The sequence below is a fragment of the Calidris pugnax genome, unplaced genomic scaffold (assembly GCF_001431845.1).
Source record: "Calidris pugnax isolate Ruff unplaced genomic scaffold, ASM143184v1 scaffold425, whole genome shotgun sequence".
Lineage (NCBI taxonomy): Eukaryota > Metazoa > Chordata > Aves > Charadriiformes > Scolopacidae > Calidris > Calidris pugnax.
This window is the reverse complement of record NW_015091137.1, coordinates 599,746-624,562: the sequence shown is the minus strand read 5'-3', so window position 1 is coordinate 624,562 and position 24,817 is coordinate 599,746. Positions and strand designations below refer to the sequence as shown.

Below are 24,817 nucleotides of genomic sequence, written 5' to 3'. Positions count from 1 at the left end.
ATCAGCCCGCAGCTCCCGGGGGGTTCTGCCTGGGGGGGGGCAGGGTAAGGGGGGTGGCGACGTGTGGGCGAGGGTCCTGCATGTCTGTGCCCATGGCACTGAGGGGTGTCCCCCCTCCTGCCCCCCAGGCCAGTGCCGGGCCGTGGGGCAGGCAGGGACCGAGGGCACAGCGTCCCCTCCACACGGCAGTGCCGGGACCAGGCTGCGGTGACCTTGCAGGCGCTGGGAAAGGTCATCGGTGGCCCAGGAGACGGGGACAAGAAGAAAGGAGAGAAGGATGAGGGAGAGGCAGGAGAGGGCGGAGGAGCCCGGGCAGAGGCCTCCATCGCTGCCTCCGCCGTCTGACCGGGGCTGGGGCGATGCCGGCTCCAGCTGCAGCCGTACGTGACCGGGAGCTGCCGCGGCTCCTGCCACCGCGGCTCCTGCCACCGCGGCCGTGCTGCCGGCACCCGCCCTGCAGCCCCTGCCCTGCGCCCCCCGAGACTGGGACCACAGCCTGGTCCGGAGGGGTGGCCCCATCTATCCCGGGGGACACTGTCCCCCATCCTGGGGTCCCCTCTCTGGGAGCGGGGATTGGGGGGAAGGCTGGACTTTCCCATCCTGCTGCCACCCGTGACCAGAGAGCGTGATGGCCCCACCATTTGGGGGTTGGTGGTCGCTGTGGCCGGCGGTTTGGGGGTGAGGGTGGTCCCCAGCCCGGGGGCTGCCCCAGGGTGGCTCAGTGTGAGGGTCTCCCCTACCAGCACCTCATCATTCCCCCTCACACAGGCCCTGCCTGGGTTTGGGTGCTCCGGGCAGAGCTCCGGCCATCCCCGCATCGCAGGAAGAGCCCTGGCAGCCCCCAGACTCATCCTGCAGCCCCTCTGCCTGCACAGCCCCACCTCGACCAGGGACCACAGCAACCTGCAGGATTGGGCCCGGGGGTAGTTTGGAGAGGGGGGAGCAGGTTGTGGTCCCTGTGGAGGGGACAGGGGTGCCTGTGGCCAAGGTGACATCAGAGCGACAGCACCCCAGTAGTGCAGGTCCCTTAGGGCAGGGCACAAGGGCTGGATCCTCTCGACACGGGGTTGACTCAGGACACCAGTGACTCCCTCCTCTGTCCTCTTGCTCCCTAGGTTTTACTGGGACTTCACAATGCTGCTCTTCATGGTGGGCAACCTGATCATCATTCCTGTGGGCATCACCTTCTTCAAGGAGGAGACCACGGCACCCTGGATCGTGTTCAACGTGGTCTCTGACACCTTCTTCCTGATGGACCTGGTACTGAACTTCCGGACAGGGATTGTCATTGAGGATAACACGGAAATCATCCTGGACCCCGAGAGGATCAAGAAGAAGTACCTCAAGACCTGGTTTGTGGTGGACTTTGTCTCCTCCATCCCTGTGGACTACGTCTTCCTCATCGTGGAGAAGGGCATAGACTCGGAGGTGTACAAGACGGCCCGTGCCCTCCGCATCGTCCGCTTCACCAAGATCCTCAGCCTCCTGCGGCTCCTCCGCCTCTCCCGGCTCATCCGCTACATCCACCAGTGGGAGGAGGTGAGGGTCCCGCGGGACGCAGCCCCCACAGGGGGTCCCTTCTCTGGCAGTGGCAGCACCAGCCAGAGAGAGCAGCAACTGGGGGGGCCCCGCGAGGTCACTGGGGTCTGGGGGCTGCCTGAAGGGCAGGGGTTGGACGGGGTCTGTGGGTGGCTGTGACCCTCCTTGGGAGGGAGGCTCTAGCCATCCCCCACCTTCCCCTCAGCTCTGTCCCCAGGGGGACATAAGGGTGGTCCTGAACTGCTTCTGCGCCAAGGCTGTTCCATTTGGGGCCAACTGAGCCACAGCTGAGCAGTGCCCCGTGTGTGTGAGCACAAGTGTGTGTGCACAAGTGTGTGTGTCCGTTCGGGTGCTGGTGTTTGCCCAGCTGGCCCCGGTGCCATGGTTCGGCACCACCCGGGGGGACAGCGTGGCCGCCACAAGCAGCCATGCTGCGCCGGCAGCTCGACCGTGTCCCCATGTGCGGGGGCAGGTGACAGTCCTTTGTCCCTGGTCCCCTCCATCTCCCTGCTCCATGGGGACCTCGGGAGCACGGGGGTGTCTGCAAGGAGCCCCAGCCCCTCGGGGGCAGGAGGCAGGGTGCTGCCCCGGGGCTGTGGGGGCTGGGAGGGGTCCAGACGTGGTGTGCTCGGCTTTGCTGCGTGGCTCCGGTGTGTGGGCTGGCGGCTGCGCCGGCTGCGGCTCTGCAGGTGCTCGCTGCAGCGGGGCTGGAGGGATGCGAGGGCCTCCGCTCCTTCCTCATCCTCCCCCTCCCCGTGTCCCCAGGCACGGTGGGAGCACGCGTGGCTCTCAACTGGGTGTCCTCCCCCCTCCCCGTGCGGGCTCCTCAGGCGAGCGGCGCTGCAGGGACCGCAGTGCAGCCTGGGCACGGTGACACGGGCTGTGACGGCTGAGGGATGGCGACAGACCCTCCTTCCCGCGCCTCCCCCACGCAGAGGCGGCCGCTCCGCCAGCTGGGGTGGGCGCTGGGGGGTCTGTGCCCGGCGGCCCCCGCACAGCACGGCCTGGTTCTGTCGTGGCTCCGTGTCCTGGCCTGACCCTGCAACGGGGAATGGCCCAACGAGCCACACGTGGCTCTTCCCGCAGCTCCAGGGGGGCTCATCCCCCCCCAGCGCGAACAGGGCTCAGCCTAGCTCTCCCAGCAGAGCCCCCCACCCTCCCAGTGCTGCAGGGGGGCTGCCCCTGGTCCTTGGGGCGGGGGGGCATGGCTGCAGCTCCAGTCAGTCTGCCCGCATCCTCCCTGCCCGCATCCCCCCACCCATCCTCTCCTTGCTGGGCTCTGCTGTGGGACCGTCCTGTGCCTCCTGCGACCCCCCCCCCCATCCCAAAGCGTGTCTGTCTGCCCCCGCCAGGGCTCCCGCTCTTCGTCCTTTTCACTTTCAGATGGGACTTAGCAGGGAGAGCCCCGGGGACGAGTTAAACCCCTGCGTGGCTCTGCAGATTATCCTGGTAATCGCATCTGCTGACAGGGCTCAGGAGGGGAGCGCGGCCCCGATCCCCACCGGGACCTCACGAGCTCTCGGAGGCAGGGGCCGGGGATGGCAGATGCGGCTGGAGCAGCTCTGGGGGGGCAGCCAGGGGCTGAATTTTGCCCCCAGCAGCCTCGGCAGCAGCTGGGAGAGGGGCAGCGAGGGGCTGGCAGAGATGGGGATGGGGCTGCTCCTGCCTGTCCTCGCCCTGGGCTGCCCCTTCCCCAGCCCCTCGCCCTCCACCCTGTTCCCTCCCCATCGCACCGGCTCTGCCTCGTGCTGCCTGCGCCGCGTGCCCTCCCTGTGCCGGCGCCACGGACCCCAGGCAGGGGACGGAGGGGGGGGGGGACGCTGTGCCCCTGCCCCTGCCCCTGCCCTGCGGCTGCTCCCGGCGATGCCCTACGGCTCCAGCCTTGGATCTGCAGCACGGGGGAGGCTGGGAGTTTCGCTGCCAGGGGATTAATTTCTTATTGTCTTTATTTTTTCCCCACCTTGAATTAACCTTTTCTGGACCCTAAATATTAAAGGAAAAGGAACAAGTCCTCAGCCCCTGGCTCAGTTTGCAACCAGGAGGACACGTCTCTGCCCTCGGGGTCAGCCTGTGTGGGTGCCCCGGCGCGAGAGGCTGGGACCGGAGACATGGCCAGGGGGAAGCCCTGCTCTCCCGGGAGCTGTGGGCTGGTGCTGGGAGTGAGGGGGCTGCTCAGAGCACTGTCCTGCTGCCCCTCCATGGCATGGCTCTGGTCCCAGGACCACCACGGTGGGTCCCAGTGGTCATGTCTCCCTCCTGTGCCCACCCTGGGGCAGGGGGCTCTCCCGGGGGTCTCAGTGTTTGATGCTCTCGATCCCAGCCCACTGAGGTGGGATCTCTGGGAAGAACGCGGGGAGATGCCCTGGCCACTCTCCACAGTTTGGGTCCTCCTTCAGCTGACCCCAATGTGGGCACCTCGGACCCTCTTTACCCAAAGCCGCTCCATGGCTGAGCCTGGATGGGGGGTCCCAGGGGCTGCCCTGCTCCCTCCCCGGTGCCCAGAACACTTGGCTCCCTGAGCATCCACTGGCGCTGGCTTTTCCTCGTCAGAGCTCGCAGCCATTAGCGCTCTCTGGGCGGCAGCATGGCGGCGTCCCGCGGGCTATAAATAGGCAGGTGGATGGAGCGCAGCCGCCTTGGGGAGGGCTGGGGACGGGGCGGCCACGAGCGGCTCCTTCGGTGGGGACGTGGGGGTCAGGCCGGGGGACAATGGTCCCTGTGCTCACCCTCTGCTCATCCCACCCACAGATTTTCCACATGACGTACGACCTGGCCAGCGCCGTGATGAGGATCATCAACCTCATCGGGATGATGCTGCTGCTCTGCCACTGGGACGGCTGCCTCCAGTTCCTGGTGCCCATGCTGCAGGACTTCCCCCAGAACTGCTGGGTCTCCATCAACGGGATGGTGGTGAGTGCTGGCCCCAGCCCCGCCGTGCTCCCCTCCCCGTGCCCTCCGGCCTCTCCACTCACCCCGGGAGATGCCATCCCACCCCACACTGACCGGTGCCCCGTGGTGCTGCCGACAGCCTCCCTGGTGAGGTCTCGCAGGACCTGGATCAATCCTGGTGGGAGGAAGATGCTGACACAGCTCTCTGCCCCGTCCCTTGCGCCTTCTCCTTGCTCATTAACAACAAAGCTGCTATTAATAAATAATGGGCCACGTTTCTAATTGCTCCCTCTCAGCCTTGCAGTCTGCTACTAATGGCTCTTCTCCCTCCCTCCGTCTCATCCCGTTCTGCCAGTGTTTCCACCTCTGCTCCGTTCCTCCTCTTCCTCTCCTCCCCATCTCCTGCTCCTCCATCCCTGGCTGCTTCACTCCCGGGGGGCACTGGGGGCTGTGTGCAGGGCTGGGCCAGGGGGTTCCCGCTGTCCCTGCAGCCACCGCAGGCTCCCGAGCACAACTACTGCAGGAACTCAGTGGCTTCCATCAACTCCCAGCTGGTTCCCATCACAGCATTTCACAGGGGCTCCCCGCGCTTTTGCAGATCGACACTAAAAAAAATAAACTCCACTGACTGACCACCCAAGGGGAGGGTGGGGGGGAGGGAGGGAGGGAGGCAGTGAGGTGCAGAATCCCGCCAGGAAGGAGCACAGAATCATAGAATTGCCCAGGCTGAAAGGATCTTTTAGATCATCTCGTCCAACCATCAACCCGACAGGATGAGCCGAGCGCTGCAGGGTTGGTTTGGATCTCACCCAAAAACAAACAAACAAACAAACAGGTCTGGTCACTGTCGGGAGATGCAGGCGGAGAACCTGGATTGTCCTCCAGGCCAGAGCTGGGGATGCTGTCCCCACATGTGCCTGTGCACACACACACACATGCACACGCGTGTGCAAGCCACTGTGTACCAGCCGGGGCTGAACGCCGCTGCCCTCCCTGTCGCTGCAGAACGACTCCTGGAGTGAGCTCTACTCCTTCGCCCTCTTCAAGTCCATGAGCCACATGCTCTGCATCGGCTACGGGAAGCAGGCGCCCGAGAGCATGACGGACATCTGGCTGACGATGCTGAGCATGATCGTGGGGGCCACCTGCTACGCCATGTTCATCGGCCACGCCACCGCCCTCATCCAGTCGCTGGACTCCTCCCGGCGCCAGTACCAGGAGAAGGTAGGCCTGGGCTGGACGGGGACAACACCTCTGGTCCCGCACCCGGCCATCGCGTCCCCTCCTGGGGACACAGCGACAGCCGGGCGGGATGAGGGCTCCCTGTCAGTACCATCTGTGGGGTAGGGATGGGGCGATGGAGAAGGATCAGCCCCATGGAGCCAGGGTTTGGGGGGGTCCCAGCCCTGCAGCCCCCCAGTCTGGGGTCTGACAGCACCTCTCCCCACAGTACAAGCAGGTGGAGCAGTACATGTCCTTCCACAAGCTGCCCGCCGATTTCCGCCAGAAGATCCACGACTACTACGAGCATCGCTACCAGGGCAAGATGTTTGATGAGGACAGCATCCTGGGGGAGCTCAACGAGCCCCTGCGCGAGGTCAGGGCCCCTGGGGCTGGAGAGCCGGGTGTGAGATGCCACAGGGAGGAGGGGGACTGTCCCCCTCAGGGACATGTCCCCCTCAGGGGCATGTCCCTGCCTCCTGGTCCCTCACCCCCTTCCCCTGCAGGAAATCGTGAACTTCAACTGCCGCAAGCTGGTGGCCTCAATGCCGCTGTTCGCCAACGCCGATCCCAACTTTGTCACAGCGATGCTCACCAAGCTGAAGTTTGAGGTGTTTCAGCCGGGTGACTACATCATCCGTGAGGGCACCATTGGCAAGAAGATGTACTTCATCCAGCACGGGGTGGTCAGCATCCTCACCAAGGGCAACAAGGAGATGAAACTCTCTGATGGCTCCTACTTTGGGGGTGGGTGCTGGTGGGACCCCAGGTCCCCTCCCAGGGACTGCAAGAGGCACTGGGACACCCATGGTGGTTCTCACCCCTTTCTCCTGGTCTGTCCCCCCTCCCCCTTTCCAGTCCTCCTTGGTGGTGTTTTGACCTTTCTGTTTTCCCCCAGAAATCTGCCTGCTGACCCGTGGCCGGCGCACGGCCAGCGTCCGGGCAGACACCTACTGCCGCCTCTACTCGCTCTCGGTGGACAACTTCAATGAGGTGCTGGAGGAGTACCCCATGATGAGACGAGCCTTTGAGACTGTGGCCATCGACCGCCTCGACCGCATCGGTAGGACACAGGGGGCTTGGGGGGAGGCGGAGGGGGCTGTCCCGGCAGCCATGGCTGGGGTGGGGGGGCCCAGCATAGCCCCCAGCGCAGGATCTCACAGTGCTCCCCATCCCACCCCTGCAGGGAAGAAGAACTCGATCCTGCTCCACAAAGTGCAGCACGACCTCAACTCGGGCGTCTTCAACAACCAGGAGAACGAAATCATCCAGGAGATCGTCAAGTACGACCGGGAGATGGTGCAGCAGGCGGAGCTGCAGCAGCACACGGCCATGTACAGCCCCGTCCAGCCCCAGGTCACCTCCGCCATCGCCACCCTCCAGCAAGCCGTCGCCATGAGCTTCTGCCCGCAGATGGCCAGCCCGCTGGTGGGCTCCATGGCCCTGGGCTCGCCCCGCATGATGCGCCGCTTGCAGTACGCCCAGGCCGTGCCCAGCCCCTTCGCCGTCTCCCCCGTCCTGCTGCAGCAGAGCCCCCCGCAGCAGCCGCAGCCCCCCGTGCCCCACGCCAACCCCTCGCCCTCGCAGGACCAGGCGCAGCCCACGGCCCTGCCCGCCTCCACCAGCGCCTTCGCCGCGGCCGCCGCCAGCCCGCCGTCCCAAAGCCCCCTGGCCAGCCGGACGTTCGCCTACGGGGGGGCCCCGGGCCAGCTGGGCTCCCAGCTCTCCCTCAGCCAGCAGCCGGCGCCCGGCTCGCCCCAGCGCCTGGCCGCCCACAAAAGCACACAGGCGCTGCCCACCAGCAGCCTCAGCCAGGATTCGCGGCCCCTCTCGGCCTCCCAGCCCTCCCTGCCCCACGGGCTGGCGGGGGGCAGCACCCAGAGCCCCCCGGCCTCGGCCCGCGAGTCCTGCTCCTCCATTGGCGGGGGCCCGGCCGCCGCCTCGCCAGGCCCTGGCCCCCCCACCGGGCTGCGGGGCCCGGCGCCATCGCGGGGGGCTGCGGCTCACCCAGCCCCGGGGGGCTCGCTGCACGCGGGGCCACCCACCCTGCCGCAGGACTCGGCGGCCACCCGCAAGGATTCGGTGGCCAGCACGCCCGACACGGACCCGGCCAAGTCCAGGCTGTCTTCCAACTTGTGACCTCCACGCTGCACCGAGTGGGGGGACGAGGGCGGCGGAGGGGGCCACCACGGCCAGGCCCGGCTCGCCCCCTGCCCAACCCTCTGAGGAGCCCTGGGGGAGGGCTGCGGCTGCCTCCCCCCACTCCCTGGCTTCCCCCGCCACACGCTGCGGAGCGGGGTGGCTGCTGGGGGTGGGCACGGGGCCTCTGTGCCCCCCACCCACCGCAGGGGCACGGCGGGGTCCGGGCTGAGCCCCCACCGGCATTGCCTCCAACCAAAGTCTGGCCCCATCGCCTGCTCTCCATGGCGAAGCCCCGCTGCCCCCAGCCCCTCCCCGGCTGCCCCATAGAAGCCACAGCTGCATCATCCCCGTGATCAACTCTGTATATGATATTTATGACCTGAAAACACCCCTGTGTGTGTGCATCCGCAGGACACCTCCCCGGGGCGCTAGGCGTGCGTGCCCCTGCCTCCCCTCCCACAGACCCCGGGCAAGGGGTGACGGCCCAGGACTGGAGGTAAGTGGGGGGGTCTGAGGGATGGTGGCCCTGAGGCTCGCGAGCGCCCTGCGCACACGCTGTCCCCCAGCCCGACCCCGGGGCTGGGGGGGAAACGCAGCCCCGCTCCCCCGTAGTCAGTGTTAGAAGGGAGCAGACACTGGAGCCTGGGGGTGTCCCACGGCGGGGGCTGCCCCACAGGAGCTCCTGGCTTTGAGGCTGGGGAGGGCACATGCTGTGTAGCAGCATCACTGGGGGGGTGTGTGTGCACACACCTGGGGACACACGTGTGTGCAGGGGGGGTTACACGCTTGCCGCTCTGCCTAGCGCTCCGGAGCCTTCCACGCTGAATGTAAGCGGCGAGCGAGGGGCCCGCGCCAGCCCGGCGGGACAGGGCCCCGCTCCAAGCGCCCACCTTTCCATCCAGCCCATCCTGTGCAATAAACGTCAGCAGCTGACAGAGCTACGCACGACTCCGTCTCTGCTTCTTTGCCACCCTCCCTCCCTCCCTGCCGCGGCTCCGGCTGCTCCCGCTCCCATGGCCCAGCCACTGGGCATGGCCCCAGGCACGACACGGGAGCCAGCTCCTCCTTTGAAGAGCTGCTTCCCTGCCAGAAACATGCCAAGGTGAAGAGCCTCCTCCCAGAGCCTGTCCCTTGCTGGCAGCGCCGTGTCCCGGCTCCGGCTCAGCGAGGAAGGAGCAGGGAGCAGCTGGGGAGTGGAGGCAGGGGGTACGGGGCTGGGAGGAAGGCTCAGCTCCAGCCACAAGATCAGGGAAGAGCGGTTGCTGCAGGAGCAGCCCCGGGGACAGGAGGGCTGGGAGCTCTGGGCTGGAAACGCAAGGGCTGGGCCGTCAGCCCCGCTCCCGCTGCATCCGCCACCCTGGGCTGGGGGAAAGTTTTGAATCCGTTTTCACAACAAAAGCATTTCCAGCATATCTATTCCCTGTGAATAACCAAAGCCCCAGCAGTCAACAAAACAGCAGCAGTCACGGGAAACATCAGTCCCACCTCCCCAGGACCCCCAGGAGAGCCCGGGCACCTCACAGAGCTCGGGCAAAGATGCTGAGAAGGACTCAGGTCCCAGCTAGTATTTCAAAAAACATTTTATTTACAGTATCGTACACCTCCACCCCCAGGTAAGTGGTTTTCTCCACCTGAGACCCAGTGAACAGAATTGAAACAAATCCCTGGAAATAGAGCGAGAAGCCGCAGAGGCTGTGGTGATGGTGCCCAGGAGCTGGGGGATGGCACGGAGGACAGCGCCTGCCCCACAGCAGGGCAGGACAGGGCCCTGGAGACTCTGCTGGGACCACACGGGGGCTGTTTGCCCCTCCAGGCAGGGACCCAGCACTGAGGGGTCTGAGCCCCACCGGTGGAGGAGCACAGAGAGGGACTGCAGCCCAGGATAGGCACTGGAGCTGGCAGCGGTGGCAGGCACATCTCCTGTGCCAGGGTGAGGACCGAGGGGAGCCAGCCCCATCTACCACCACCCCTTCAGCCCCACACCAGAGATGCAGCCCCCCCTGAAGCCCTCTCCCCGTGCAGTAACAGCAAACAGTGCAGATACCCTGTCCCCCACCGGCCCCTCGTGGCTCCTGGAGGAGTCCCAGTCTGGCCCAGTGTCTGGGCGTTGGGCCGGTATCTTTTGCTGTACCCACTTTCCCCACAAGACGTGGGACAGAGGAGCCTCGCGGGCCAGTGCCTACCACAGCCTCAAGGCAACCAGTAGTCCAGAGGTAGTCCAGGGCCCCCGCTGGCTGCTAGGACTCAGCTGAAGAAATAGGTGGAATCCATCACCTTCTTGAGGTTGAATTCGCCTGGGGGAAGCGATGGAGAGATGTCAGAGGAGAGCAGGGCACGGCGGGGAGGAGACGGGGCACCGGGGGTAGAAGCTGCCCCGAGCCCCGCTTCAGCTCAGCCCCTGCACAGCGTGGGTCAGGGCAGCAGGGAGCTGAGAGGTCCTCCAGGAGCTGATGTCCCTCCAAATTCATCTGGGACGGAGGCAGAAGAGCACTAGAGCAGCAAGGCAGGGAAGGGAGAGAGGGGCACACGGCCCCAGGGTCGAACCATCCCTGCCTCTGGGGCTGCCCACGGCAGCTGCTCCACAGCAGCGGAGCGCTGCTCTGTTCCCTTTGGCAAAGGCAGGACAAAGGTTGGCCAGATGGTCTGGCAGAGGCAGGGCCAAGAGATTAGAAGGAGTTAAACTAATTGCCTTAATCCCATTGCATGTAATATCATCTAGATCCCGGCAATTACCGTGCCGAGCGCCTCGCTCCCATCTCCGGGCAAATGCTTCGTGGTTGGAAACAGATGGGAGAGGAAGAACAAGACAGGGACGGGATGAGCTGGGTCAATGCGGGGAAAATCCCAGGGGCTCAGCTCCAGGGGAACAACCCCACGGCTCTGCAGGAAACCCCCATCTCAGGGGACAGCACGGTGGGCCAGACCCTCACTACGGCCAACCTCAGACACTGCATGAGCTTGGTGGTTTTGGGGGCCATTCTCCATCTCCCTCCCCATCTTCAAACTGCTCCCCAGCTTTGCAGTTCCCGTCCCATGCTCCTACCTGTCTTGGGGACACTCGAGAGCTGCTCCATCAGCTTCTTCTGCCAGAGGGCTCTGGTCTCTCTGCCGGGGCTGGATGAACCAGAAGGAAAGCAAATCAGCATGGGAGCTGTGGGAGAAGGTACACCCTCCCCTGCTCCCCCATGCAGGCCCCTGCGACAGCCTTCAGCTCTTCAAAACACATCACCCATCCCTCGCTCATGGGGGGAACCCATGGCACAGACATTACGGCTCAGCCCAGGCCCACCAAGTGATTCCAGCCCCAAACCCTACTTCAGTTCTGCAGCAAAAGGATGGGGACACCTCGTTTGTCACACTGAGCATCGGGGCACATCCAGCCCCAGGAGAAGGGGTGGGTGCAGGCTGGAAGGAGCGTGACAGGGTGGGAATACCTGCAGTACTTCTCCAGCATGAACTCGGACAGATCCTGCAGGATCTTCTCACTGTGCAGAGCTACAAACTGCTGCCGACAGACCTGACCCAGGGAGCAATGGTGAGTCGCAGGTTAAACAGATGTTTTCCCCTCCTTCCCCTCAGTGCTTCTCAGCCAAGACAGGTCAGAGGTGAGGAGGGGAAGCAGCAGGCAAGAGCGGGAAGCAGAGGCTGCTGGACAAGGGTGAGGGGAGGTGGGAAGCAGAAGCTGGCCCCTATTTATCAGTCTATGGTACAACAAGCCCTCAGAGCAGGGAAAGAGCCCAGGGCTGCACAGAGGCACCGGCTCTGGTAGGTGCTGTGTTTAGCGCTGATTTAGGGGCGCAGATTGTCCCTCACACCCTCCTTGATGGGTTTATGGCACCAGGAAATCAGCTGCAAACACCAGCAAGGATCCCAGGTTCACCTCTCCCGGGTAAATAAATCAGCCCATGGAGCAAAGCCCAGGGGAGGCAAGGGCTGGCAAGCACCCAGAGGACAGATCAGCAAGATCCTGGCTCACAAGGGACCTGGGAGGACACTTTTACCTGGTTCATGACGTCCACGGTGAGCGCGTGAGTCCAGTAGCAATCGTGGACTGAGACGAAGGTCAGACCCTGCCTGGGAAGCAGCAGAAGGTGCCATGAAGTGGTGCTGGGAGTCCCTTCTCCGCAGGGTTCCCTGCCCCATGCAGACCTTCTGGCTGGGAGATACCCAGGGACCAGGCAAGGAGGGGGAGTCCCGGCGCCTGCAGAACCTGAGCGTCCCTACCTGAGGCAGTGCAGAGCCGTGAGCATCATGTGCGTGGAGTCCAGGGAGTGGATGAAGTTGGGGGGGAAGGCATTCTTCTGCTTCACTGTATCAGGCTTCCTGCAGCACAGAGGGGGAGATGGGAGGAGCTGGGACCCTTCCAGGGCCAAAGATGACAGCACCAGCACTGAGCCAGTGCCGGCTAAGAGCTGGGGTTGATGGGGGCAGCTCTGGAGGACCCCAGGGCCCTTCCTCCAGCTGCCTTTCTGCAGCTCAGGGGGACACCAGGAGCTTTGCACACATTGGTGGGTTCCACTGATGGAACTTTGTCCCCAGAGCACAGGCTGGGGACAGTAGGGGCTGAGTAAAGACCATAGTTTCACACTTACTGGTTGTTGTTGGAGTTTTTCACACTCAGGTTCTGCATGCCACAGTTCAGCTGTGGGGAGAGAGCAGGGGGATCAGCTGCTGCACAGCACTGCCCGGCCTGCACGAGGCGTTCAGCGCCGTCCCGTCCTTCTGAGAGGGGACAGTGCTGGCCACAAGCGACTCTGCTCCGGAGGAAACGTCCCAGCCTGCAAGAGGGGCCTGGGCAGGGACCTTTCCAGGGCATCCCAGCCACCATGGCAGCTGTCACTCTTGGGTGACACCTTGCTGCTCCCCCTCCCGAGGACGCCTGCAGACATCCTTCGCCCCTTCCCAGTGAGGCGCTGATTCAGCCCTGCAAGGGCTAAGAGAAGGGCTCCTGGAGGTGAGCGGCTGCGAGGACGCGACAGGCTGGGGAGCTGTGAGTCAGTGCAGCAGCGCGTGGGAGGCGAGAGCAGCGAGACTGAATCACGCGAGCCCCGAGGAAGGCTCCTGGGTGTGGGGAAGGGGCCCGTGCCCCAGCTGCCTGAGTGGGACGGGAGCCGCAGCGCTTCCTCACGAGCCCACCCACACACTCCCATCTCTGCAGAGAGCGACAAGGCTGCAGGACGTGCCTGCACACACAGATCCGACCTGCTCTGCAGGCTCACCCGCAGGTGATGCCAACCTGCCAGGCTGTAGCTTGCTGCCTGGCAGCCCTCCTCCTCCTCCCCACCAGGGCAGAGGGAGCGGTCGTTGAGCAGATACTCACCACAGTGGACTTGGAGCGATAGTAGGGCTGCACGATGGGGAGACCCAGCGGCGTGACCCACTCCACCGTCCGTCCCGACTGCGCGATGAGCTTGGCGCTCTCCGTCAGCCAGTTCTTTAGCAGAGGGAAGGGGGGAAGGAAGTGTCTGGCGTTAGTGTGGGGGACCCCATCCACTCCCCCACATCCACTCCCAGCACAGACGAGCCCGACACCCGCCACCGACTGTGACAGTCCCCCACAGAGCATCTCCCCTCGTCCATGTACAGCTGGGACAGGGAACAGAGAGGTAAGAGGCAACAGAAACCTCACCTGGATATCTCGCGTGGCTGAGAACATCTCCTTGATGCCATTGAAGACCTGCTTTACGAGGTAGTGAGATGCTTCCCACAAGTATTCCTGCACAGACCAGAGGCAGAGCGAGGGGTCAGGGAAGCAAAAGACGCGAAGCAAAGTGCTGGGACTGAGGGTGAGCTAAAGGAGCATCTCCCCGTCCCTGGGGCCTCAAAATTGCCTCCACCACAGACTGTGCTGTCTTCAGCTGCTGCAGATGGCTGTGGGCTGTGATGGAGGGAGACTGAGATCAGCATTTCAGACGGCTCCTTGTGTGGGGACAGGCTGATCTCTGTGTAATGTCCCTGGACAAAGGGGAGGCTCTTGCTGCCTCATCTGCCCCAGGAAGGTAACACACAGCAGGAAACTCCCAGCACCAACCTGCTGCAGCAAACCACCCGCTCAGCAAGGGCTGTCCCATGAGGGTCACAGAGGAAGAAACAGGCCTCAGGAGGAGCAAGCCTCCAAGAGCTCTGCCAGAGACAAGGGCCACTTCCAGGGGGAAGGGCACAGCCACAAACCTTGTTTTGCATCTGAAACACCAGCCGAGGCTGTCACGCCACCCAGCTGGGCGCAGGAAGGATGAGGAGCAGTCCCACCTGGGGAATCCCTCCCTTCCCACAAGCAGACAGCTCTCCCGCAGGCGGGACAAGCCCAGCACAGGCACGGGGGCTCAGTCCCACATGTCCCTCTGCTCCCTGAGGTTCGGTGGGGAAAGGAGAGAGCGAGGCAGGAAGGAAACCTGCAGGACAGGCGCAAGGGGGACTGAGAGCTGAGCAAAATGCTGCCAGGGGAGGTCTGGACAGGAACGCTACCTCGGGGAACTCATCGATCTCCTTGAGACGCTTCTCCATCTGCAGCCGCCCGCCGTAGCGCGTGACACCGTACACCACCGTCATCACGGTCTGCTTCACCACCTTGCGGCTGATGAAGCCTTGCAGCACCTGGGCGATCTTCACTCCCTGTTCAGCATCCTTCTTCCGAAACTCCTCCACCTGAGGAGGAGAGTGCCCTGGGAGGTCAGCCCCACTGTGAGCCACACTGGCCCAGGCCACCTCCACGGCTGGGGGAGAGTCGGGGAGGGGCCTGAACCCCCATCAGAGACCCTGCAGACCATTTTCACCAGCCCTGGTTAATAGAGACTGTCTGCTGAAGGAATCAAGAGGCATTGCACCACACAGATAACATGCCCGCAGAGCCTCCCGCTGCTGCCTCAGCAGAGCGGTGTCCCTCGGCAGCGCGGTGATGCCGGACATCACAAGGTCACGGCGCCCGGACTGTGGCTCAGGACGCGGGTTCTCCAGCCTCTGCCATCCCCAGTGATAGCTCTGAGCAAACCAAGCCCCCTCAGCCCACTCCTCCCGCCCTGCTGCAGTGCTGCCTGGAGAACCACGCTGAGTGCCAGGGGTTCTGAGTTTGGTAGATCCCAGCACGCTGCCCAGCAGGCTCCTTGCACATCAATATCTTGCCAAGAGAATCGAAGACTTAGCAGCAGTGCCAAGGGCTGAATTCCCTTCCTTTCCTCCTACACAGCTCAAACGAAGAAAATCCCATAACCTGTAGGCCAGCCAGCTGTGGCCACAAGATGAGGAACTCTCTGCTCTCTTCCACCGCTCTACGCTGCTTCTCCCAGACTCCATTCAGGAGAAGTGAGGACAGCAGAAATCCCAGTGGATTTCTAATAGCTCCCTCCATCAGGACAGATCTCCAGCCAGATTCCACTGCAGCTGCTGCAGCGGTTCCCATTTGGGGAGGGAGAGACTCTGCCTGTGACAAGCTCGTGCTGCTCTTATCTCAGCTCTTCTCCTCGGGAGCTGGAGTGACCCTGTCAACACAGTGGGATGAGATGGAGGCAGGTCCAAGAGGACACCTCCCCGTGTCCCCGCTGTGCCTCACCTGCTGAGCCACAGCGCTGTAGACATCCTGGGGGACACTGCAGGGCATCAGATTGACGGAGATGGCACCAATAAGGTCCCGGCCAAGAGCTGCGTAGTGCTGCAGACCATTGCAGGACCCATCCTGTGAGCAGAAGAGCAGGGTGGAAACAAGGGGTTAGTGTGTGAATGGAGCGATGCTCAACAGCAGATACACCTGGCTCAGGAAGTTATTGCCATTTTCTCCTGTCTCTTCAGCCAGATTTGAGCTGACCTCCCAGCAGCGGCCCAGGCCACACCAGTTTCCATTTTCCTTCTAGACAGTTTTCCTGCCTGGGTCTCTTCACTAATTGCTGTTTAAAAAAAGAAAACCTCACATCTCACTGCCCCCTCCATGAATTTTTCAGACACCAGAGCTCTGTGGAAACACTGAAAATCAGAAGATTTGGAAAACAACGGATCTGTCTGGGATGCTAAAAGCCCCAAGAGCCTGCAGTCAAAACAGGCTCCGAACGCCCCGGAGCAGGAGCAGGACCGGAGCCAGGCCAAGCCGCAGATCGCTCAGGAAGCCACCGCTGGCTCCAGGGCTCCAGCCTGTGGTGCTTCCTCTGCTCCACAGCCGAAGAAAACATCCTTCTGCAGAACCCAGCTCCCACCCAGCCTCTCCCAATTACAGAGACACGCTGACTGGTGCCACAGCAGCAGCCCCAGTAGCCCTTCTGGGACCCAGGTCAGCCTGGAGGAGCTCGGCAGGACCCAAGCGATGGCACGGGAAGGTCCTGCCATTCTCCAAACAGCAGAAGTGCTTCTCAGGGAAGATGTGCTGCTGCTTTGGACCATCCCTGCTCCTCCCGTGCCTGGGTTCTGCCTGGCCTGGGGGATCACCCCTCCTCTGCTCTGCTCTCCCTCCTCCTACCGCCCGCAGTGCAGAAGGAGCAGAGCTGGGATCTGGCAGGGCTCCGGCAGCCCGGTCACGGCACAGGAGCTGCCTCCATTAACCAGGGCTGATGACTCAGGTGGAAAGAGACTCGGGTGCCCTCCAGAAGTCATCCTTGCTTGAATTTCATTAACAGCACCCTCCACACCCCCCCAGCTGCTCTCTTGATCTTTTGTTGTTATAACAATATCAGTTTAGATGGTCTCATACATATTCCAGACCATTGCTACTGGCAGAATACACCCCTGTCCTCCCCCCGCCTCCACTTCATTAGGGCCATCTGATCTTCTAATGAGATAAATGAGCAAACCCCTCTCACCAGGAAAACAATTAATCACTGTCTCCCGTGCAGCAGGGGGATTTATCAGCACAGACAGTTAGCTGGCTGGGCAGTGGCTGCAGAGAGCGCTGCAGATCCGTGGGGACACAGCGGGGAGAAGGGCTGAGAGCTGGCAAACGGGAGCCACTGCCTGGCCCCTGCGTGGCCGGGGAGGAGAGGTGCCCTCAGAGAGCTGAGCAGCACCTGAGCGACCGCAGATCAGCCCTGTCCCCCTGCCCAGCTTTAGGGGACCAGACCTCCCATCTTCTGCTCCTGTGGAGCTGCTTGGTTCCAGCTTTGGAACAGGAGTGGAGCAAAGGCCCCTGAAGCCTCAGCGCGGCCCCAAGCACTTCAGATGGGCAGAAGCTGCCACGTCCCACGTCCCACCTGCACTGTGTCCTGTGTCCCACCCCGCCGGATCAGGCTGATTCCCAGCCCTGATCCCACAGCTGGAGGAGGTGGGACTGACCCAGCTCTCACCCCACGGGCAGTGACGGCCACCTTCCAGACAGGCTCTGCTCCAGCCAGGAGAGGCAAAGCAGCACTTAACTGTTCTGGCTCATTAACGGCTGTGCGCAGCAGCCAATTACTGGAGTTCTCAAGCCAGGATGCCTGTAGACTGCTCTCCCGCTCCTAAGAAAGCCTGGCCATGTGGGGAGCAAATGCAGCGTTGGAACCCTGGGTGCTGCTGTCCTGTGTCCCACCCCGCCGGATCAGGCTGATTCCCAGCCCTGATCCCACAGCTGGAGGAGGTGGGACTGACCCAGCTCTCACCCCACGGGCAGTGACGGCCACCTTCCAGACAGGCTCTGCTCCAGCCAGGAGAGGCAAAGCAGCACTTAACTGTTCTGGCTCATTAACGGCTGTGCGCAGCAGCCAATTACTGGAGTTCTCAAGCCAGGATGCCTGTAGACTGCTCTCCCGCTCCTAAGAAAGCCTGGACACGTGGGCAGCAAATGCAGCGTTGGAACCCCGGGTGCTGCTGCCCAGAGCTGCCTGCCCTGCTCCCCCCACTCAGCCGCAGGGGACACGCGGGTCCGTGGGGCTCCCACCTGGTGAACCGGGAAGTGTGAGACGTAGGCTGCCGGATCCGGGGACCGCGAGGCTTTGGCGATCTCCATGCAGCACGCCAAGGCTTGCCAGGGCTCATCGGTGTTCATCCACCACTTCCTGCCCTGCGAACAGGAAAGCACAGGATGGTGGGAGCAGGCCAAGGCACCCCAAAGCAAATGCAGGAGCCCCTGCGCTCCTGGGATATACTGGGCACCTCCTCCCACCATGATTCCATTTCCCTAATATTTCATCGTCTTTTCAGATAGAAAGATGTTATTTAGGAAACTCTGCAAAGCTTTTTTCCCTTTTCCTCTCAAAGCATTCTTTCAAAATGTTTTTGTTTCAAAATCAATCTGATTTCTATTCTATTTTACTTCCTAGAAGCACACTAAATAAGAGGAATGGTTAAGTCTCCTCTGAAATTACAGACATTGATTCCTTTTCTCCTTAGCATATTTGAAATTCCTATTTGGACTCAAATGCAGAGGAACTTCCCTGCTCTTCAGTTTGGTCACTGAGGGGGAACCTCCCATAGCTGCAGGCTCCCAGAGCCCCCTTGATTTGGGGTCCCCACCCTCCACCCCAAGTGTGAGCAGAGCCCCCGCAGCCGCTCCCCACCCACCGTCAGCGGGCGGTCGGCCGAGTCCAGGATCTCCTCCATGATCTCGTTGGCGTACTCCAGCCGCTCCTCCAAGGCGTTCTTCTTCTTCAGCCCCGTGAGGTTGATGAGGTGGATCTTCAGCCAGTCGAGGCCCTTGGGCCCCAGCGGCCTCCCCTCCGCGAAGAGCAGGATGGCCCGGGTGACATCGTTACCGAGGTGGTTGAAATAAGGCGGGCAAGGGTAAGTCCTGCCTCGGAAGTCCATGTTGTGAGGAAACCAGAACACCTTGTCCCTGACGTAGTTGGCGATGGAGAGCTTGTAGAGCGCGTCCATGCGCAAGCTGTGCATTTCAGCTGCCTTCTTCTTGCACAGCAACAGCTCGTGCTTCTGGGACTTGTTCCAGGTCGAGGAGCTGCCGGAAGTGGCAGGAGGCCTGGGGGCCTCCGAGATGGGCGGGGGGATGTCCAGCTTCTCGTTGCCTTTGTCATTGAAGATGGATATGATGATATCCAGCACCGGCTGGTTAATCTTCCAGGCGCAGTTGCCCAGCTGGTTCAGGGCATCCAGCACGGGGTGGAGGTTCACCGGGGGACACTGCTCCAGCAGCAGCTGGTGCTGGAAGGCCCCGTCCACAAACCGCATCAACTTGGTGTCGTTCAGGACAAAGGCACCAAAGTGGGGGGAGGTCCAGGGCACTGGGGGGCACAGCATGGGTATAGCGGAGGAGTTAAAGGTCAGCAGGGTCTCTGCAGCGTCTGACACGATCTGGGAGAAAATGGGATGGGGCTTTATCAGCCCGACCTGGAGAGGAGAATCAGAGAGGTGAAGGCAGAGGATTAGAGCTGGAGTCTGGAAGAGCGTGTGGTCAATCAGCCGTTAACATAACGATCACGCGAGGCACTGACACCTTCCCCACACAATCAGAGGCTCCTCTAAGTGTCCCTGAGCAGGAAAGGCAGCAGGGAGGGAGAAGGTGATGGAGATGAAGAGGTGACCTGCCCAGAGCACCCAGGACATGGCTCACCTGCCAGCTGCTGCGGAAGGAGTAGATGTGGTAGAGGACAGGGATAAGCTTGGGCTCCAGGCGGGGGTTGAGGATGTTCCTGGGCACCTTGACAGCCTGCACCAGGAGCTCCAGCATGTGCATGCCCAGGCGCATGATCAGCATGTAGGGCCAGCTGCAGTCCTTCAGGTTCAGGGACGGCCCAAAGCCAGCTTCTGCCACCAGCTTCTCCCAGTATTCCCGTGGCAAGTACTCATCAGGCTGGGAGGAAGGAGGAGAAAATCGGGTCAGCTGGAGGGACCAGCCGTGCTGCTGCCAGCAGGTTTGCTGGGTGGGATCTATGTCCCCGGAACAGGGCTCTGAGAAGGACCCTCCTGCCTCCGTGTCCCTGTCAGGTCCTCCCTGACAGGGGTGTTTGGGGAAGGGCAGCTGACACTGCTGGGGTAAACCCAACGGTGATGCCCTGCTGGACCTTGTGCTTTTGTGAGGAGGTGGACAAACCGCCCTGCCCTGTCTCTGCTCTGCTGCTCTGTGACCCATGGCCCCCCGACCCCCTCTCCCAGCTGTGTCCTACCCGGCCGTCCTTTGCCAGCAGGTGGATGTAGTCCTTATAGACCTCCTGCACCTTCTCCAGCTGGCGGCTGCGCAGCTTCCTCTGGGTGACGTATCTGTTGTAGACTTTGGAGCCCAGCTCCCTGGCCAGGACAGCCAGAGATTCTCCTTGTGGAGAAAGGGTGTTGAGGATCTGAGAAAGGGGAAGGCAAAGTGGGTCTTAAGGAGGGAGGAACAGAAAGACGGAGCAGAGAGACAAAGCAGGAGTTAAAGTCCCTGTGTGGGGAGTGTAGAAAGGTGCTGATTCCTGAGATGCTGAGCAGATGATGAGGAAGGGGTTGCTCTGGCTGCTCAGCACAGGCAGCAGACAGAACCTGTGCCTAAAAACCTGGGCTCATGTTCCAATTCTGCTGGGCCAAGCGGGACATCGGTGCTTTGTGGCAGCCCCATGGCCACAGGGGCAGCCCCGTTCCCGTGGCTCTGCGAGGGCAGGGCAGGCTCCTACCTGCAGCATGATGGCCACGTACTCCTCATCTGGCAGCAGGCACAGGTAGGGATAGAGAGTGTTGTACCCCGATGCCGTCTTGAGCTGGGACATGTTGTGCTTTGACTTCTGCAAGGCCTGGAGGATGGAGTCGTGCCACCGGGAGCGAAGGGTGCCCAGCAGCTTGCGCTGTGCAGAAAGGGAAGCAAGACTGTAATGCTGCAGTGTGTCACCAAAAAGCTGTCCCCCTCTTTATGCCACCGACCCCTGCATCTCTCCCACAGGTCCTGAGGGCGGAACTGCCCCCTCCCCTCCAAACACGCAGCCCCCAGACACCCCGAGCTTTACCGCTTTAATGGCCTCTGGCGTCAGGGGTCTGGTGGCCTCCACTGACTCGATGGTTATGGTGTTGTCCAGCTCCATCTCCAGCTGCTGCTGAAAGCGCTCCTGCAACTCCTGCACGGAGAAATCCAGCTTGGGGTACGACACCATCTTCTCCTGCAACAGAAATGAGGCAGTAAATGCCAAAAGCCAGCAGAAAAGAAGAGCTGCTCATTCTCCCAGCTTCCCCACAAGAGGCATAGTGTACGAGACCCTGATGAAGGCACCTTTCTTGAACTTCTGAGTCCAGAGGTCTGATGTCCTCTGGCTGGCAAATCCCATGGAGTCTGCAGGAACAAGCCCCTCCATAGGTTGTCATATGTCATGGTCAAGCATCCTCCTGAACACCCCCTCCAGTGCCTGAAGGTCACCTCCAGCCCCCCCGCCAGCCCTTGGTTTCTCTGCTCCTCTGTAAGGCTGTTGGCAATTTGATGATTTGTCTAGGCTATTGAGCAGAGATGGGGCTAAAAAGTTCTTCCCAGATTACAGTCCTGGGCTGAACCTGAGGACACCTGTGAAGACCATCTGGCCAGCTCCATCCCCCCCTCAAGCTGAGAGACATCCCTGAGCTCCGTGGCTTACTTCAGAGTAGAAGTCCTGGAGCAGAGAAGACTTGCATGTCTGGGGCTTGGGTGGAGGGGGCAACTGGTAGTTGGGATGGAGGGTCCTGATGGCCCTCAGCACCTCCTCCTTCTCATCTTCCTCAAACAGACACTTTTGGAAAAGCTCATCCACGTGGAAGCCGTCGCTCTTCATCTGCTGCACACATCTGGGGAGGGGCAGACAAGAAAGGCTTAATCTCTCACAGGGGACTGCGCATCTTGTACAGAAATCAGCATGTAATGGGGTAGAAGCTGCCTTCAGAGCACAGCCTGTCCCTGCAAGGTCACCCACCTCCGGTTACAATCATCAATTATCCACCCTCCAACCCACACCTCTGCCGAGCAGCGGGTTTCACCTTCACTCGGGTGGGGAGGCTGAGCAAAGAGGGGTTCCTTCACCCTCAGATAACCCTGCTCTGCCCTCCTGCCCAGCCAGTGGACAGGAACCCCTGGGGCTGGTCACAGCTCGGGCAGAGGGGCAGGGGACTGCAGTTCATGCACCGAGCCCAGGAGCAGAACTCACACGGCTGCGCCAGGAGCAGCCACAGCCCCTGTGAGGAAGCTCCCTCGCTTCCCTGCAGCTCCCATCGCTGCCGGGGACTGGAATCCCCTGCGAGCACCACCACCTCCCAGTCCCCAGCCCCATGGAGGATGTGTGGGACCGCATCCTCCTGGCTCTGCGGGGCTGGAGCCAGGACCAGGGCACAGCAGAGCCCAGAGCCCCATCTGCCGATGGTCCGGTCCGTGCCGGCGTTGGAGACGCTGCCCCGGGGCCCGGTGAAGCGTTACCTGTGAACAGCTTTGGCGGACGACCGGATCCGGCCCATGCACTCCAGCACTGCCGCGTAGGAGTCCAGGCTGGGACGCAGCCCCACGGACTCCAGCATGGAAAAGAGCCGGTTGATGCGCTGCAGGCGGCCCTGAGGGCGAGACAGGACAGCGGCTGTGGGCACAGACACCAGCCCCCCCACATCACAGCTGCACGCCCCTCTGCTCCTGTGCAACTCCAGCCCTGCCTCATCCCCTTCTTCCCCTCAAAGCCACAGCACAGGGATCAGTGGCCTCCTGCCAGCTCTGTCCCTCTCAGCAGAAGGCAAGTCCTCAGTCTCAGAATCATGGAATGGTTTGGGTTGGAAGGGACCTTAAAGACCATCTCGTTCCAACCCCTGCCCTGGGACACTTCCCACTAGATCAGGTTGTTCAAAGCCCCCTGCAGCCTGGTCCATAAACATGTGCTGAAGGCAGATGTGACAGACACAGATAAAACCATGACCACTGCTTCTATAAGGAGGAGGCTCTTCCTCCTGAGCCACCCCCACCTTCCCCTTGGCCACCCAGAAAACCTGCCAGGCAGACCAGGGCAGCAGCTCGGTACCTTTCTCGCCCAGCTACGTATCACGACGTTGTACGCGTCGATGTTCAAAAGTCTTCTCTTCACCGGGGAGCTGTGGTACAGGAGAAGGAACCTCTCGGCCTCCTCTGGCTTCTGCAGGAAGAGGAAGCACTCGAGGTTGGACTGGATGGTCTGCTGCAGCATCTTGTGCTGGCTGCTGTCCTTGTCCTCCGGCACCCTCCGAGGCCTCTGTGCCTTCGCACTCTCCTTCACTCCCACCACCCTGGGCTTGCCGTGGGCATGGACGTGGTGGGAGCCAGCGTGGCTCTGGCTCCAGCCAGCATGGCTCTGATTCCAGCCAGCAGTCACTTTAGCCTTTGGGCTCTTCAGGCTCTTCTTGGCTTTAGCTTTGGCCTTCACCTTGCCCTTTGGTTTGGCCTTGATCTGGCCCTCCTGAGCTAGCTGGGAGGCGGCGATGGATAATTTCCGCTCCACCTTCAGCTGCCGGATGTGCATCTCCTTCTTCAACTTCTCAACCCAGCTGGTGGGCCGGGCCGGGCTCTCTGCCCTTCCCCTGGGAGCCGGCTGCTCCTCCGCGGGGCCAGCAGCCACCACCTTCTGCAGCGGGTCCTGGTACTTGTCATTTCCCAGTGGGGCCAGCTCCACTTTGTTGACCGTCACCTCCGGGACGTTACTGGCTTGGAGCTGCTTCACTCGAGCCTTCAGCACTGCCAGGAAGCACAGAGAGCCAGGGAGAGGTGAAGGGATGTGGCAGAAGGTTGTGTCCTACCCCAGGGCCTCACATCAGAGAGTGCCAGTAACATGCTCAGGAAAAGAGGGGCCACCCAAGGACCTCTCTCCTCCTTGGCCAGCCCTGCTCCCAGCACTCAGCTGCTCCGACCACCACCTTTCTGGGATCCATGTGTACCCTGTGGCCCAACCCTGCATCCCGGGAACCCCAACAATGGCACTGGAAGGGAAAAAGCACCCGCTCCCGCTTGTCCATCCTGCTGCCCGGTCACTTCACCGGGCCTCTCTCCAAGGACCTCGTGCCCTCAGCTCACCCGGGCAGAGAGCCCAAAGCCAGAGCATGTTCCAGATCAGTCTGCAGGGCCCTCGTGCCCCAGAGGGACTCTTCTATCCTCTCCTAGGACCACTCCATGTCTAGAGCAAGTCAACGCTCCCTTAAGACAGAACAGAACTTGCTCAGGGAGGCCAGCAAGTCCATGGGAAGCCCCACATCCTTGCCCAGGCTCCAAGTATTTACAGTCCCAAAGACCTTCTTCATGGCTACAAAGAATGGGAAGACTCTGTGAAAACCTCCCAGGCCACTGACGAAGAGAAACCCCTGCAGCTCTTCCCAACTCACCCTCCAGCAGCTCCGTCCTCTCACAGACACCATTTCTCTGTGCCTTCTCCTTGGCGCTGGCAGAGGAGTAGCTCCTGAGAACACTCCATGGGATCCCTCCAGCGGAAAGACACACAGACGGGGAGATCAGAGGCAGCTCCAGCCCTTACACCGCTCGCTGCCCCACAGCCCTGCCCCACACCACGGCTGGGCCCCAGAGGGCGAGTGGCCCTCGGCTCAGCCCGCAGTCCCAGCAACCCCAGAGCAGGGCCACGGAATGGGGGGCAGCTCTGTGCCAGCAGGTGACGGGGACAGGGACACCCCCACCCCTGGCTCTAACCTCTTGGTGGACGGCAGGGACACCACAAACCCCAGCGCTGTTGCACGGTGTGACAGGACCCCCAGAGCAGGCAGACTCAACCCCACAGCAGTGACAGGACCCCAGAAACCCCCAGTTCCACCCGTAGAGAGTGACAACGCCCTAGGACACCCACAGCCCCATCTCTGTCCCTGGGGAGGGAACCCTCTACCCCCAGCTCTGCCCCGGCAGGGGCTCGGGACGCCGGGGACCCCCAGCCCTGTCCCGAGTGGATGCTCTGGCTCACAGGGACCCCCCAGCCCTATCCCCACTCCGGGACCCCACGGCCCCAGCTCCGTCCCGGGGCTGAGGGACAGGACCCCAGGGATCCCCATTCCCCTGCTCCCGGCCCACGCCCGGCCCGGCCCGCCCTCCCCGTTCCCGGTGCTCAGCCCACCCCCGGGCCGCCCGCTCGGCCTCTCACTGTCCCGGGTGCCCAGCCCCCGCCCGGGCCGTCCTGCCCGTCCCCGGTTTCTAGCCCACCCCCGGGCCGCCCTCCCCGTCTCCTCGCCGGCGCCCCGCAGCCGGGCC

At 62.3% G+C, this 24,817-nt stretch overlaps 2 protein-coding genes across 2 annotated transcripts in view; one reads left to right on the top strand and one right to left on the bottom strand.

The window, feature by feature from the left end:
• Nucleotides 1–711: 711 nt before the first annotated feature.
• HCN2 (hyperpolarization activated cyclic nucleotide gated potassium channel 2) lies at nt 712–7,925 on the top strand. The gene is made up of 7 exons (XM_014958648.1): nt 712–1,539; nt 4,288–4,449; nt 5,434–5,652; nt 5,879–6,025; nt 6,156–6,396; nt 6,548–6,712; nt 6,836–7,925. The coding sequence occupies exons 1-7, from the start codon at nt 1,135–1,137 to the stop codon at nt 7,786–7,788; spliced, it is 2,292 nt and encodes a 763-aa protein (XP_014814134.1). The 5' UTR covers nt 712–1,134; the 3' UTR covers nt 7,789–7,925.
• A 1,428-nt stretch (nt 7,926–9,353) lies between these two features.
• POLRMT (polymerase (RNA) mitochondrial (DNA directed)) overlaps nt 9,354–24,817 on the bottom strand; it is a 17,398-nt gene continuing 1,934 nt past the window's right edge. The window contains exons 2-22 of the mRNA XM_014958573.1: nt 24,798–24,817; nt 23,950–24,045; nt 22,623–23,308; nt 22,037–22,167; nt 21,228–21,414; nt 20,613–20,762; nt 20,286–20,453; nt 19,803–19,973; nt 19,250–19,489; nt 18,247–19,026; nt 17,624–17,746; nt 15,338–15,460; nt 14,257–14,436; nt 13,421–13,507; nt 13,112–13,225; nt 12,384–12,433; nt 12,016–12,114; nt 11,793–11,865; nt 11,226–11,308; nt 10,835–10,905; nt 9,354–10,085 (exon numbers count right to left, since the gene is read on the bottom strand). Of these exons, the coding sequence (XP_014814059.1) occupies nt 10,036–10,085; nt 10,835–10,905; nt 11,226–11,308; nt 11,793–11,865; nt 12,016–12,114; nt 12,384–12,433; nt 13,112–13,225; nt 13,421–13,507; nt 14,257–14,436; nt 15,338–15,460; nt 17,624–17,746; nt 18,247–19,026; nt 19,250–19,489; nt 19,803–19,973; nt 20,286–20,453; nt 20,613–20,762; nt 21,228–21,414; nt 22,037–22,167; nt 22,623–23,308; nt 23,950–24,045; nt 24,798–24,817 (3,682 nt within the window). The 3' untranslated portion in view covers nt 9,354–10,035. The remainder of the gene's footprint in view (nt 10,086–10,834; nt 10,906–11,225; nt 11,309–11,792; nt 11,866–12,015; nt 12,115–12,383; nt 12,434–13,111; nt 13,226–13,420; nt 13,508–14,256; nt 14,437–15,337; nt 15,461–17,623; nt 17,747–18,246; nt 19,027–19,249; nt 19,490–19,802; nt 19,974–20,285; nt 20,454–20,612; nt 20,763–21,227; nt 21,415–22,036; nt 22,168–22,622; nt 23,309–23,949; nt 24,046–24,797) is intronic.